General features: G+C 35.9%; 1 protein-coding gene across 3 annotated transcripts in view; it reads right to left on the bottom strand.

The window, feature by feature from the left end:
* Positions 1 to 729: 729 nt before the first annotated feature.
* The window catches only part of LOC18434949 (putative lipid-transfer protein DIR1), a 28,988-nt gene continuing 13,759 nt past the window's right edge, over positions 730 to 15,958 (bottom strand). The window contains exons 2-3 of one of the 3 annotated variants that reach the window (XM_020667805.2): positions 2,118 to 2,365; positions 730 to 1,317 (exon numbers count right to left, since the gene is read on the bottom strand). In XM_020667805.2, the coding sequence (XP_020523464.1) occupies positions 1,171 to 1,317; positions 2,118 to 2,365 (395 nt within the window). In that variant the 3' untranslated portion in view covers positions 730 to 1,170. Of the gene's footprint in view, positions 2,366 to 15,958 lie in introns of all 3 variants that reach the window. The other 2 variants (XM_088870345.1, XM_020667804.2) reach the window with 2 other exon arrangements.

A 15,958-nucleotide genomic window follows, 5' to 3' on the forward strand; every position in this document is an offset into this window, starting at 1 on the left:
TTCGCATCTGATCTAATTTTAGTTTTGGTACAATTGTTGAAGTTTGGAGTTGTAATTCCGCATGAACTGAAGCTTGAATATATTGCACAGTAGCATCTATTACCATACAAGACTAAAGGAAAGGCTTTGAAGCCCAGCCAACCCGATACCCTGAGCTTGCCTAATTCAAATCAAGGAGCAAGTAGATCAGTCATTTTAAAACCAATTTGGGATACTTGTATACCTTCTTCATTTTTTCTAACGGGTCGATTGGATCAGGTGTTGCGATGCCGTCAAGGCCAAAGGATGTTGCTGGTTGTTGCCAAGGTGGTGGTTCTGGTTGCGTTCCTATGGTCATTTGGATGGGAAGAAAGTGAGGTCAAAAAATAGGGAGGAAGAAGGCTTACTTGAATTTGTAGTTATGCACACAAAAGAGCTCAATGCAACACAATTTCTTCACTCTACTTGTACAAAAACATAATACATGTATATATAAACCACTTAGGAGCTTTCTTGACTCCTTCTACACCATTCTAGTGATCTTTTCCCTCTCACAACTTACAACCTATATGCTAGGACGAAATTACAAGATTATTCAAGAAAATTCTAGACTTCACCCATTCCCAATTCAAATTTACATGCATTGCATGCTTTGGACTCCTCTCTCTCAATCTTGAGACTCTTCTCTCTCAATCTTGGAATTCCTCTCTCTCAATCTTGAAATTGTGACCTTGGAACTCTACACAATTCTTTTTCATCATTCCAAAATAACCTTTAACATAACTTCCCCAAAACGTCCCTTACATTTAAATCTAATGCCCAAAATACCCTTGAACATAATCAAGCTTATTGTTAACATCCCCCCATAAGCTTGATTTTCCAACTTAGTTACTCCTAACATAACTTTCAATATTTGAAACAATTCATGTTTCAGAGGTTTTGTAAAAATGTCGGCAACTTGATCTTGTGTCTTTGTATAAACAAGTTTAACCTTCTTCTCTTTCACTTGGTTCTGAATGAAATGGAACCGTGTATCAATGTGCTTGCTTCTCTTATGAAACATCGGGTTCTTTGCCAATGCAATTGCCTACTTGTTATCTACATGGATTTTGGTGGGAGTCTCTTGAGGCTTTAAAAGTTCTTTAAGAAAATTTCGTAGCCACAATACATGACAAGTACTTGATGTGGCGGCTACATACTCGACCTCAAAAGTTGATAGTGCCACGATCGGTTGCTTCTTTGATGACCATGTGAATGCCGTACTCTCCATGTAGAACACGTACCCGGAAATGCTTTTCCTATCATCGAAGTCTCCGGCCCAATCACTATCAACAAAATCTACAAGATCACAAACATTAGAACATGAATAAAATAAACCATGGTTAAATGTGCCTTTGATATACCGGATAATCCCTTTTGCTGCTTTCAAGTGAGAGGCATTTGAAGTCTCCATTTACCAGCTTACCAAACCAACTCCATAAAGAATATTCGGTCTTGTACCTGTTAGGTATCAGAGGCTTCCAACTAAACTTTTGAAAAATGTAGGATCAACGCTTTCTCCATCACCTTCTTTCTCAATTTGAGACAACTTTCTACCGTTATATTTACAGGATTACAATTCTCCAATTGACATTTCTTGAGAATTTCTTTTGCATAAGATTTTTGTGACACAATATTTCCATCTATTTGTTTAACTTTAATGCCAAGAAAATAAGACATGAGCCCAATGTTGGTCATTTCAAACTCCTTAATCATGGATTATTTGAGTTCTTTAAACATGCCTGGGTTATTTCTCGTATAGATCAAGTCATCAACATATAAACAAACACGCAAAATTTGTCCATTTTCATTTTTCTTTATGTATAGGGCATGTTCATATGGGCACCTAAAAAAACCATTTTCAAGAAAATATTTATCAATTCTACAATTCCATGGCCTAGGTGCTTGTTTTAAACCATACTAAGCATGTTCCAATTTGTAAACTTTACTTTCTTGACGTTTTTCACATAGCCAATTGGTTGTTCAATAGACCCATTTTCTTCAAGAACACCATTAAAAAATGCCAATTTCCATTTCATTTGGACTGTAAGAGAAATAATTAAACTAATAGTTTCCAAATGGGTAACGGGGGCAAGTACCTCATCATAGTCAATTCCGGGTCTTTGTTTGCACCCTTTAGCAACTAACCTTTCTTTATACCTTGCGATATCCCGATTAGCATTTCTCTTTGTCTTGTAAATCCATTTCACACCAATTGACATGTGGCTCCTAGGAAATATTGTAAGCTTCCATGTGTCATTCTTCTCAATTGCTTCAATCTCTTCATCCATGGCCTTTTTCAGCACTTTACTTTTACATGCTTCATCAAAATAAATAGGATCCAAATCTGCATAAAGACAAAGCCATGTGAGATATTCATTTTCAACATCAAGCCTACGAGTTACCAAATAAATTTCTTGAAGGCTTCTTGTTTTCATGGGCCTATGAGATGAACTACTAGTTAAAGTAGATTGGCCACTAGAAGAAGCATCATGAATAGGATTCAAAGAGGCTTCTTGATGCTCAACTTGTCCCTTTTCTTCCACTTCATCAACATCAATAGTCTTTTTTTCTTGATTAATTTTCCAATCCCATATTCCATTTTCATCAAAGATCACATCTCTGCTCAAGAATACCTTTTAATAATGGGATTGTATAGCTTGTAACCCTTTATATTTTCTACATAGCCAATGAATACACACTTTTCTGATTTGTCATCAAGCTTTGCCCTTTTCTCTTCAGAAATTTTAGCAAAAGCCACACACCCAAATATTCTTAGATGCTCTACATTTGACTTGTAGGAACTCCAAGCTTATTTGGGTGTCTTATACCATAAATATTTTATGGGACACCTATTCAACAAATATACCGCACAAGCAACGGCCTCAGCCCAAAATTCTTTTGGCATTTCTTTTTCTTTTAACATGCATCTTGCCATATTCAAAATAGTTCTATTTTATCTTTCCACCACACCATTTTGTTGGGGTGTGTAAGATAAGGTCATTTAGTGGAAAATTCGATGTTCTTTACAAAATTTTAGAATTATATTTTCCACCTCTATCCAATCTTATCACTTTAATTTGAAAACCACTTTGTTTCTCTACAAAAGCTTTGAATTCCATAAACATTTCAAAAACTTCCTATTTTTCTTTAAGGAAATAAGCCCATGTTTTGCTACTATAATCATCAATAAATGTTAGAATGTAGTGACTTTTTCCATGTGAGATGGCTCAAGTGGTCCACACACATCTACATGCATGAGTTGGAGAGGCTTTTGTGGTTTACTTGATTTTCTACTCTTGAAGCTTTCTCGATGTTGCTTTCCTACAATGCACCATTCACGTACTCCATCGGGTTGCTTTATCCATGGCAAAACATTCACCATTTTTTCTTTTGACAACAATTTCAAACCATCAAAATTAAGATGCCCAAACCGAAAATGCCATAACCAGGAATCATCATTCAAAATAGATTTGAGGAATTTCAAATTTTCATTTTTGATATTCATTGGAAACATTCTATTTTTAGTCATAATCACTTTGGCAATCAAATTGTTTCTTTGGTCCCTCAAGTAAAGGCTACCATTTTGCATAAAAATATTGTATCTTTTTTCTAATAATTGCCCCACACACCAGGATCCCACGCAAGATCCCACCCAAGATCGTGTACATGATTGACTAAATGCGAAGCAAATAAATACAACTATAAATCGAGTACGAGAAATAAAGAAGAAAAAAAAAACACACCACAACAACACACGATTTACGTGGTTCACCTTGTAGGGCGATATCCATGACCTCGGCAACTAGAAATCCACTATCACAATGAAGATTACAGTTTTGGGTTACAAGAGATAATACCTATCTCTTAGCATTGGTAAAAGACCATCATCGATATTCTCTTCTAAACTCTCTCTCCCGACCGAGCAACACCGTTGATCAACATCCTCTTGCCCACCGCAGTACCGCTACTAAAAAGATAACCTTGAGAGCAATATAGAGATTTTTTCTTTCTAGAAGTGGAAGGTAACCAACCCAAAACTCATGGGAATACCACCTCTCTCTTGGAGGCCATGTCTCTCTCTCTTGGAAACCCATCTCCATATTGGAGATCCATTCTCATAAGCCCAAAAGGGTGACCTTCAAAGGATGTGTATTATGTCCTCCTTCTCTCTCTTATAAAGATATCACTTTCTTGCTACCCAAGAAAGTCAACTTTATATTTCCCATAATACCTTAATCTCTAGAAGAAAATATGAGTATAGTGATTTAGCTATCACCAAACCCAACAATTTTGTTAAGGATCTATATCTATATCTATATCTATATCTAATTCTTTCTTAGGCGATCTCTACGTTTGTCATCTTGAGTCGCTCCACTTATACAAATTGAAAAATTTATAAGCAAATGCAATTCTTCTGCAGTCAAGTACATTAATCATAAAAATCCTTTTTTTTTTTTGTTTTCTTATTTTTATTTTTATTGTGATTTTGTTTTATGTATGGTATGCCATTGATTGTGGGGGATCAAACTCTTTGGATTCAGACGTAATGAAGTTCGGGATTGATTTCTAGATTGAGGCTTTGTTAGATCATACTGTTCAAACTTCAAATTACGGGCTGCAACCGTATTAGAATATTGTTTTCAGAATACTGTTGGTCTGTCCAACTTTGACTCCCAACATTGGAAATTTAACTTGCAACCTCAGTTCTAAATTTGTAAAGGGAATAAAAAATCACTTGCATTTTAGTGTCTGGCAGGTAAATGGAAATTCCGTATATTATTTCTCCAAAAGATTAGATTGTTTTAAGCCCCACTAAGTCATTGACATATAGTTATTCTTTTATGAAACAAAACCATTTTCTGGTAATAAGTTATCTTTAAATCAGAATCATATGATGCTACCTATAAAATATATGTATGAATAAAGTAATATTACTTTCTTTAAAAGACGCTAAATATGGTGTATGATGAGACTTGTTCTGTAAATATTTCAGAGGTATAATATAGATTAGTTGTATTCATTGTCTGCTTTATGATTAGTTTACATGGACTGTTTAACTGGTATAAAATGGTGGTGTAAGCTAGGAATGTCATTCTTCTGGTGTAAAGGTAAGGTTATTAAATGGAACATCCAAACACATTTGTAAGGAGGCTAAATTTCCTGGCTTTGGACTAACTAATTTAATTTAGGTGAACCTCTCTAGGTCTTTGTAGGAAGTAATTATAGGGTATCAATCCTTCAGTTGGATGTCACCAGTTCAATCTAATATTTAAGAATTTTGGGAGGCTCTTTTTTGTTTGGTCATTTTATGGTTAGCATGCTGGACACATGCTGGAATTTGGCTGCCCCCTGTTCACTATTCAATTCATTTGTAAACGGAAACAAAATTGCATGCTTCTAAACTGTACTTGATTATGCGGCTAAAAAAAATACTAAATCAAGGATTTGGTTACCTTACCATAGTACATGCAACTGAAATTGACGACGGCTTCAGGCTTGACGAGCTAGGACCTCTCATTTGTATTTCAGATTTAGCGTATAGGTCTTTTGTCTCTAATACATAGTATAGTGGATCATATCTATGATTTTCTAATCAAAACTAAGCCTGGAGTAGCGCACAAAAAAGCTTTCTTACAAGGGATCTTCAGATGGAAAAGCACAAGGTAAAGATAAAATAAATAGTCATTTACTGGAATTTTGCATCGAAGGCCTTAATATTTGGATCTTGAGGATGTTATTGTTTCTAATATGGCCAGATTGGCGTTGTCCCTCTGAATAATTAACCCAAGGTCATTATTGTAGGAGACCCTTCTTCTAGATCTCCCATCAAAAGCCTTATTGGTGATGGTTTGAATTCTTGAATGCTCAATGTTGAACAAGCTCCTGGGTCTACTCACAACTTTAGCTTAAAACATAGAAAGATCTATCATAGATTATGAAAGAAAGACCTATGTAAACTTTTAGCGAGAAATAATATTTTTATTTATTTATCCCATTTGTTTTGGTAAAAGATCACTTATAAGTGTCTTATTACAATAACATATATTTCAAAATAAAATCAACATAACAGTAGAACCAAGATCTTAAAACTTGATGCCATTGAAACAGCTAGTCACACCCCAAGAATTTACAATACAGATATTCTTGAGATGTGACAGTCCAAAACATATATACATCTATTGATAGGACAAATTTACAGTGGCGAGGTCTTACAAAGTAAATAAAGAAAGCTAACACAACAACGGTAACTTCCAAGGTTGATCTTGACTAGCACTCAAAATGAATCCGCAAGTTATCCAGAAAAAATGTTTACCATAGTTTGATGAGTTTGGCTACTCAGTAAGTGATCATCATAATCCTAAAAAATAATCACGGTTGAAAGATATCAATATTTTCAAAAAGAAGATCTATTAACAGAAATGCATCAACAGTTTAACTTTCAATAAATGCATAACTAAGTATAATCCGAATGATTGAAATGCACATAACACTTTAACGGCAGTGCATAATTAAAAGGATTTCACAAAATACCCTACTGGCGTCCCAAGTAGGTCACCTATATACCCCATCAGCATCCTGATGGGTCCACTTAATCCCTATCGACGTCCCAGATAGGTCCACTTAATCCCTGTAGGTCCACTTATACCTCACCGACGTACTGGATGAGTCCACTTAATCCCTACCGGCGTCCCGGGTAGGTCCACTTAAACCTCACCGGCGAACCGGATGAGTCCACTTGCATTCTTAAATTATTTCTAAATCTCTTTAAACATTCGAAAGCAGCAAATATCATGTACTCAACATATCACTGAAATCATTAATATGAATCTCACTGACACCATTAATAACAGTCACTTTCAATAAAATTTCAAAAATAACCAATCAAATATTTTGGGCTCAAATTTAGAAAGGTAGCTGTTCGTAAAGATATTCTAACATAATTGCCAATCTAATATGTATAGAAAAACTCTTATAGAAATTCAAGAATACGGAATTATCACAATTTATGGGATGTTAATTTACAAATAAACATTTCACAACATTGCAATAATCAAATGCAAAAATATCAATTTTCAGATAATAAGGCAGTCATTTGCACATGAAATTTACAATGTCTAAATATTTAAAAACAGTAGAAAGAAATCTTACAATTTTACTAAAAGCAGAAATATCACATTTATTTCTAACACAATTTTTATTAAAAAATTATTTTTCAAGATAACGACGTCGCGTGCGCATAAAATTTACCGCGCCTAAAATTCATGATAATAAGCAGAAATAATTATTTCATTTTATTTTGAAAAAGAGTGGATTATTTTTTGAGACAATGAGGTCACTTACACACAAAACTTATAAAATAAAAATCCTGGACGGAAATATCACTATTTATTAAAAACAGACTATTTTTCAGGAAGACGATGTCACTTACTTTTAATCACTCACGAAATTGATGCTTTTGGTGTATGTTGGTTGGGACACTAAAAGGCCGCCCGTTTACTGTAGATCTTATGGAATCAGTATGCACAAGAGCTCAGTGATGAACGTTTCAGTTAAAAAGACACATCTCATGGTTATACCATAGGAAGATGGCACATTTAATTTACTTACACGTCATAGTGGATTTTCAAGGGCCAACACATAAGAAAAACTACAACCCACATCATAAGATAAGAAAAGCTTAAGCCAAAAACTTTTGAAAATAGTGATGGTCCCTAAGGACCATCATGCTCATATGGACCATCACTTATTAAAAGTTTATTTTCCCCTTTTTTTTTTTTTTTTTTTTTTTTTTTTTGGAATATTAGGATTATTACATTCTTCCCCCTTTATAGAAATTTAGTTCTCTAAATTTGTGTACCTGATTACTGAAAAAGATAGGGGTATTTTTCTCTGATATCGTCTTCTCGTTCTCAATTCGACTCGTCTCTTGAATGGTACTGCCATAATACACGGAGCAAAGGAATATCCTGCTTACGTAACACTTGCACCCTTCTATCCAGTATCAAAATTGGCTGCTCAATGAAGGATAGGTCCTTCCTGATCGGTAAAGGTTCATATTTCAAGATATGGGATGGGTCGGGCTGATATTTTCGTAGTGAAGATACATGAAAGGCATTATGGACGTTTGCCAATTCGGGTGGTAAGGCAAGTCTATAAGCGACACCTCCGATTCTTTCTAGGATTTCAAATGGTCCGATGTAACGTGGGGTCAACTTTCCTTTCTTGCCGAATCTCATAATGCCTTTTATTGGTGAGATTTTTAGGAAAACTCGATCACCTTCCTCAAATTCAAGATCTCTCCTTCGGTTATCGGCATAACTCTTTTGCCGACACTGAGCTATCCTGAGCCTTTCACGAATTAATGCTATTTTATCTGTGGTTATCTAGGTAATTTCTGGCCCCAAAAGCATTCTTTCACCAACCTCGTCCCAACATATGGGTGACCTGCATTTCCTTCCATACAGGGCTTCATATGGTGCCATCTAAATACTGGCTTGGAAGCTATTATTATAAGCAAACTCAATCAGGGGTAAATGGTCTTCCCAGCTTCTTGTAAAGTCAATAACACAGGCCCTCAGCATATCTTCCAAGGTTTGGATGGTCCTCTCCGATTGTCCATCAGTTTGGGGGTGAAAGGCAGTACTAAAGGTGAGTCTCGTCCCCATGGCTGATCGTAGTCTAGCCCAAAATTTAGAAATAAATCGAGTATCCCTGTCCGATACAATACTGACAAGAACGCCATGCAACCGCACTATTTCCTTAATGTACAACTGGGCCAGTCGATCCAAAGTGTATCGTGCGAATCGGTAGAAAGTGGGCAGCTTTGGTCAACCGGTCCACAATGACCCAAATGCTATCATGTCCTGAATTTGTTCTAGACAAGCCAGAGACAAAATCGATAGAGATGTGCTCCCACTTCCATTCTGGCACGGGTAAAGGCTGCAACAACCCAGTGGGCCTTTGATAGTCAGCTTTTACTTGCTGACATGTTAGGCATTTAGACACAAATAGTGCTACCTCTTTTTTCATATTATTCCACCAAAATGTTTTCTTCAGGTCCTGATACATTTTAATACTTCCGGGATGTATTGTATAACGAGAATGATGTACTTCTTCTAAGATAGCTTTATTCACACTCTCATCATTCGAGACATATAGAGAATTCATCTCTCTTTCCTTGCTTCACCTCTTCTATAATTGGTATAAGCTGAGGGTATTTCTTTTGTACCAATTGAATCTGTTGGATTAATTGCGGTTCTGCCTTAATGTTGGCAATCATACTTACCACACCATTAATGGACGAAGTTGGATGCCAATCCACTATTTCCTCTAACAATCTCATTTCTTGGATCATTAGATGATCTAAGTATCCTGTAGATTTTCTACTTAGAGCGTCGGCCACAACGTTAGCTTTTCCTGAATGATAATGGATTCTACAATCATAATCTTTTAAGAAATCCATCCATCTTATCTACTGCATATTTAAATCCTTTTGAGAGAATAGGTATTTCAAACTCTTATGATCCGTGTATATTTCGAATTGCTCACCATATAGATAATGCCTCCATATTTTCAAAGCGAATACTATTGCAGCTAGCTCCAAATCATGAATTGGATATTTTTTCTCATATTCTTTCAACTGTCTGGATGCATATGCCACTACTTTCCCATATTGCATTAATACACAGCCTAAGCCTTTATGTGAAGCATCACTATAAATCACAAATCCCCCACTCCCCTCAGGAATAGTTAAAATAGGTGCTGAAGTTAATCGAACTTTTAGTTCTTGAAAACTCTCCTCACATTCACCTGTCCACTCAAATTTGATATTTTTCTGTGTCAATCGAGTCAATGGGGTTGCGATTCGAGAAAATCCTTCTACAAATTTTCTGTAATATCCTGCCAATCTCAAAAAGCTTCGAATTTCAGTCACATTACTTGGTTGTTTCCAATTAACAATGGCTTCAACCTTTGAAGGATCAACTGATAGACCTTCCTTTGATATAATATGTCCTAAAAATGTCACTTGTTCAAGCCAAAATTCACATTTATTAAGTTTGGCATACAATTTCTTTTCTCTTAATATTTGCAATACCATTCTTACATGCTGCTCATGTTCCTTCTGATTCTTGGAATAAATTAAAATATCATCGATGAATACGACAATAAATTTATCCAAAAAGGGCCTAAAGATCCGATTCATCAAATCCATAAATGCAGCAGGTGCAATGGTTAATCCAAAAGGCATGACTAAAAATTCATAATGGCCATACCTTGTTCTGAAAGCTGTCTTGGGAACATCTTCACTTTTAATCTTAAGCTGATGGTATCCAGATCTAAGATCAATTTTTGAAAACACTTGTGATCCTTGTACTTGATCAAATAAATCATCAATTTTAGGTAATGGATACTTATTTTTCACTGTCACTTGGTTCAACTGTCTATAATCAATACACAATCTCAAAGTCCCATCTTTCTTTTTGACAAACAGTATTGGAGCACCCCAAGGTGACACACTGGGCCTGATAAAACCTTTATCTAATAATTCTTCCAATTGTTGTTTTAGTTCCTTAAGTTCTGCGGGAGCCATTCTGTAAGGTGCCTTAGAAATTGGTGCTACCCCTGGCAATAATTCAATGGAGAATTCAATTTTCCTGTCAGGCGGTAATCCTGGCAATTCTTCTGGAAAAATATCGGGAAATTCTCGGATAACCGGAGTGGTATCCAAATTTATTTTTTCCTTCCTATCTTCTTTGATATAGGCAAGAAAGCCTTGACACCCTTTTCGAAGGAGGCGATTAGCTCGAATACAAGAGATTAAATATGATGGGGAGTCTTCTTTGACACCATTGAAGTAAAATACTGGTTGATTCGGAATACTAAAGGTAACAATTTTCTTATAACAATCAATACTTGCATGGTATGCAGAAAGCCAATCCATGCCTAAGATTACATCAAAATCTTGAATTTCCAGGAGTATTAAATCAACCAATAGTTCCTTTTCTTCTATCTTTATTACACATGATTTGTACACTATATTGGTGTTAATTGAATTTCCCATCGGTGTGGCTACCTCTAGAATGTATTCTAATTGTTCTGGTTCTACCTTTAAGTGGCATGCAAAGTGTTGTGACACAAATGAATGAGTAGATCCAGGATCAATCAAAACATGAGCTACTTTTTGGAAGATAGTAAGAGTACCTTGGATCACTGATTTTGAGGCCTGAGCGTCTTGCTTGGTAATCGCAAATACTCTTCGCTTCACCTGAGGCTTCGGAGCTATCTCTCCCTGCTTTGGAAGCTGTTGTGTCTGTAAGCTAGGACATTGTCTAATCTGGTGTCCCAATTTTCCACATTTAAAATAGACTCCGGTATTCCAATAACAACGGCTTGATCCATGATTTTTCCCACATTTTCTACATGGTTCTATTGGGTTTTGAAATGGCGAGGGCCTTGGCTTCTTGTTTAGCCTTTCAAACTGTTGTCGATTAGATGATGTAGGTCTAACATGATTGTTCTGATTTTTCGTCTTTTGGTAATCTTCAAAATCGTTTTCGACAATTTGGGCTCAATCTACTATTTCAGCATAAGTTCTCAATTTCAAGACTGATATTCTGCTTCTAATAGCTGGCCTGAGACCCCTTTCAAATTTCTTCACCTTTCTTGCCTCATTGTTATTTATATGTGGTGCAAACCTGGCCAATTCAGTAAACTTGGCCTCGTACTGTGCTACTGTCCTATTTCCTTGGATTAATTCTAGAATATCCATTTCTTTTTGTTCTTGAATAAAATCTGGGAAATACTTTTCATTAATTGCCTCTAGAAATTCTTCCCAAGTCAAGGGTTTATTTTCTTTGACCAATACTCCTTTTGCCATTCGCCACCAGTGTTGTGCCTCAACTTCTAACATAAAAACTGCCACCTTCTTATCATCAAGACATTCCATAACCTCGAATATTTTTTCCAATTGCATAATCCATCCCTCGGCTTCCAGTGGGTTTACAGCACCCTTAAAAGAAGGTGGGTTTAATTTCTTAAATTGTTCGATATTACTCCCACCATTTACCGTAACTGACTGCCTGGGTGGATTGTTGTTTTCCATCTGATGTTGCATTAGAGCAACCATATTTTCCTAGGCTTTGTGAATTCCTTCCATATTGGCTTCAGCTATTCTGGATCTTGACTTTATCCTGGTCTGTACACACAATAAATGTGATTTTAAGTACATTCTTTTTAAATTTCCTAAGAATCCTAAATCTATTGCTTTGATACCATAATTGTCACACCCCAAGAATTTACAATACAGATATTCTTGAGATGTGACAGTCCAAAACATATATACATCTATTGACAGGACAAATTTACAGTGGCGAGGTCTTACAAAGTAAATAAAGAAAGCTAGCACAACAACAGTATCTTCCAAGGTTGATCTTGACTAGCACTCAAAATGAATCCGCAGTTATCCTGAAAAAATGTTTACCATAGTTTGATGAGTTTGGCTACTCAGTAAGTGATCATCATAATCCTAAAAAATAATCATGGTTGAAAGATATCAATATTTTCAAAAAGAAGATCTATTAACAGAAATGCATCAACAGTTTCACTTTCAATAAATGCATAATTAAGTATAATCCGAATAATTGAAATGCACATACCACTTTAACGGCAGTGCATAATTAAAAGGATTTCACAAAATACCCTACTGGCATCCCACGTAGGTCACCTATATACCCCATCAGCGTCCTGATGGGTTCACTTAATCCCTATCGGCATCCCAGATAGGTCCACTTAATCCCTGCAGGTCCACTTATACCTCACCGACGTACCGGATGAGTCCACTTAATCCCTACCAGCTTCTCTGGTAGGTCCACTTATACCTCACTGGCGAACCGGATGAGTCCACTTGTATACTTAAATTATTTCTAAATCTCTTTAAACATTCGAAAGCAGCAAATATCATGTACTCAACATATCACTGAAATCATTAATATGAATCTCACTGACACCATTAACAACAGTCACTTTCAATAAAATTTCAAAAATAACCAATCAAATATTTTGGGCTCAAATTTAGAAAGGTAGCAGTTTGTAAAGATATTCTAACATAATTGCCAATCTAATATGTATAGAAAAACACTTATAGAAATTCAAGAATACAGAATTATCACAATTTATGGGATGTTAATTTGCAAATAAACATTTCACAACAATGCTATAATAAAATGTAAAAATATCAATTTTCAGATAATAAGGCAGTCATTTGCACATGAAATTTACAATGTCCAAATATTAAAAAACAGTAGAAAGAATTCTCACAATTTTACTAAAAGCAGAAATATCACATTTATTTCTAATAATTTGATAGTATCTAAAATTTTCTAACAATAGACAAGAAAAATAAATAAATTTATTTTTCTAAGAATTTACAGCATTTAAAATTTCTAACACAGATAAAATATCACAATTTTTATTAAAAAGATTATTTTTCAAGATAATGAGGTCGCGTGCGCATAAAATTTACCGCGCCTAAAATTCATGATAATAAGCGAAAATAATTATTTCATTTTATTTTTAAAAAGAATGGATTATTTTTCGAGACAATGAGGTCACTTACACACAAAACTTATAAAATAAAAATCCTGGATGGAAATATCACTATTTATTAAAAACTGACTATTTTTCAGGACGACGATGTCACTTACTTTTAATCACTCACGAAATTGATGCTTTTGGTGTAGGTTGGTTGGGGCATTAAAAGGCCGTCCATTTACAGTAGATCTTATGGAATCAGTATGCACAAGAGCTCAATGATAAAAGTTTCAGTTAAAAAGACACATCTCATGGTTATACCATAAGAAGATGGCACATTTAATTTACTTATGCGTCATAGTGGATTGTCAAGGGCCAACACGTAAGAGAAACTACAAGCCACGTCATAAGATAAGAAAATCTTAAGCCAAAAAATTTTGAAAAATATAAAAATAAGAATGCAAGAAATAAAAGAGAAGAGTGCCGGAGATTACCTCAACTGGGCTTATTACACCCTACACCGAGTTACCACCATCCGATGGCACGGGATCGACGATCTAGCTTCAATCTTAATCCGGGAAAGGAGGTTTAGGCCAAACTAATTCTATGGAACCCTTTTAGAATTTATCTGATCCAGATCCTAACCGTAAGACTTTTTTTGGCATATCCCATACTACCCAACCCACCCTTATGCTATTCAAGATGAGAGAGAGACTGAAGAGGTGGCTTAGGGTTGGGATGTGCTCCTCTAAAGATAGGCTAGGAGAGAGAGGTCTGGATAGAGAGAGGGTCTTTAGAGGGAGGAGAGAGAAAGTCTTGAGAGGGAGGAGAGAGAGTGGGGTGTGCCCCTTAGAAGGAGGCTAGGAGAGATAAGAGAGAGAGATGAGAGATGTGTAGCAAATAGGGGGGTACACCCCTATTTATAGTTCAAAAGTGGGTTTAGGATTTCTTAGGGTTTTTCATAGTTTGCCTCATAAGTGAGATTGAACATGGACCGTCGATCAAGGGTGACTTATGGGGTGAGAGATCTGAGTCATCCATTCCATAGATGACCTATCGAAATTATGGAAGTTGCACGAACCATTATCCCCATTTCCTAAACCATTTTCCTATGAATAGAATTAAGCCAAATTAATTTCAATCAAATATTGTGCATTCCATAAAATAGCACAAGTTTACTCATATTTTCCATAAAATCTTTTAAAACATATCAAGTCAATATTTTCCAACCTCAAGATTCCATTTGACCTCAAACCATATCTTATCAACATGCAAACAAAATATGAGAGAATAAGGGGTGGGGCATGCCACCTAAAGAAGGCATGCATGAGCCCCACTTTCTAGAACATGGCGGGTCGATGTGCACAATGGGCCTTCATGAAATTTTATTTTATATTTAAAAATAATAAAAATAATTTGAGAATATTTATTTGAATATTTAAACCAATTGTAAATTCAATATATTTAATTTTACAAATCCAAATTTCATAAATAAAATATCCAGGCATTCATAAAAATTCAAATAAAAATAATAAAATAATTTCTAAAATAAAATGAACATAATTTAATTAAATTGATGGGAAATAGATCTATGTGGCTTAGGAATTAAATCAACAATCATGGGGCACTCCACCTTCAACTGTGGACTATAGGCCTCACTTGCTTTATTGAACCGACCCAGTATTTCCCATGGCCTACTGCTCAAGCACGGGCTCATTAGCGGGTCACCAAAGTCTGACCGATGAGCCAAGGGATCGCAATCCTAGTCTTTGGATTTCAGGTCCTTCCCTAGAGAAGAGTTAAGGTCACCTATACCTAATGCGACCACAGCTCCTATGGTGCATAGGGGTATCTCTCGCACATGCATACGCTTCACCCTAAAATGTGGCTTGATTTCCTGAAACGGTCTATCAATATGCATGCCATGTGATGATACATGGATGAGGCTTTGGCTCCCGTCTCTGAAAGCCACCATCACACAATCCCTCAGCTCATTCATTAGGGTATACTCCGACCTCATCAAGGGGCGACCCATTAGAACTCTTATCGGTTGATATTCTATGCCCAAGTAACATGGGTTTTTCCAACAGACTGCTCTAGACCGTCAAGCACAGTCCGGTACCTGTAAACACTATTTGTATATTATGGTCCACGAGGGACCACTCTCCCACTGAGTTTGTGATCCACTATATCAAGTGTTTTAATACAATCACTCATACGACCTTTAATGGCCACACAAACTCAACATCTCTCTCTTGGCCTTTGAAAGCCTTACAGTCTCTCTTCCTCATTTTTTATCATCCCAACATGTTTTATAAAGCATTAGGGGCAACCCCCTTAGTCAGAGGACCTGCAATCATTATATCTGTGGATATGTAACTAGTCTCGATCTCTCTCAATCTCATCT

This window comes from Amborella trichopoda, chromosome 6 (genome assembly GCF_054954075.1).
Source record: "Amborella trichopoda isolate Santa Cruz 75 chromosome 6, AtrichopodaSantaCruz75HAP2 v2.0, whole genome shotgun sequence".
Lineage (NCBI taxonomy): Eukaryota > Viridiplantae > Streptophyta > Magnoliopsida > Amborellales > Amborellaceae > Amborella > Amborella trichopoda.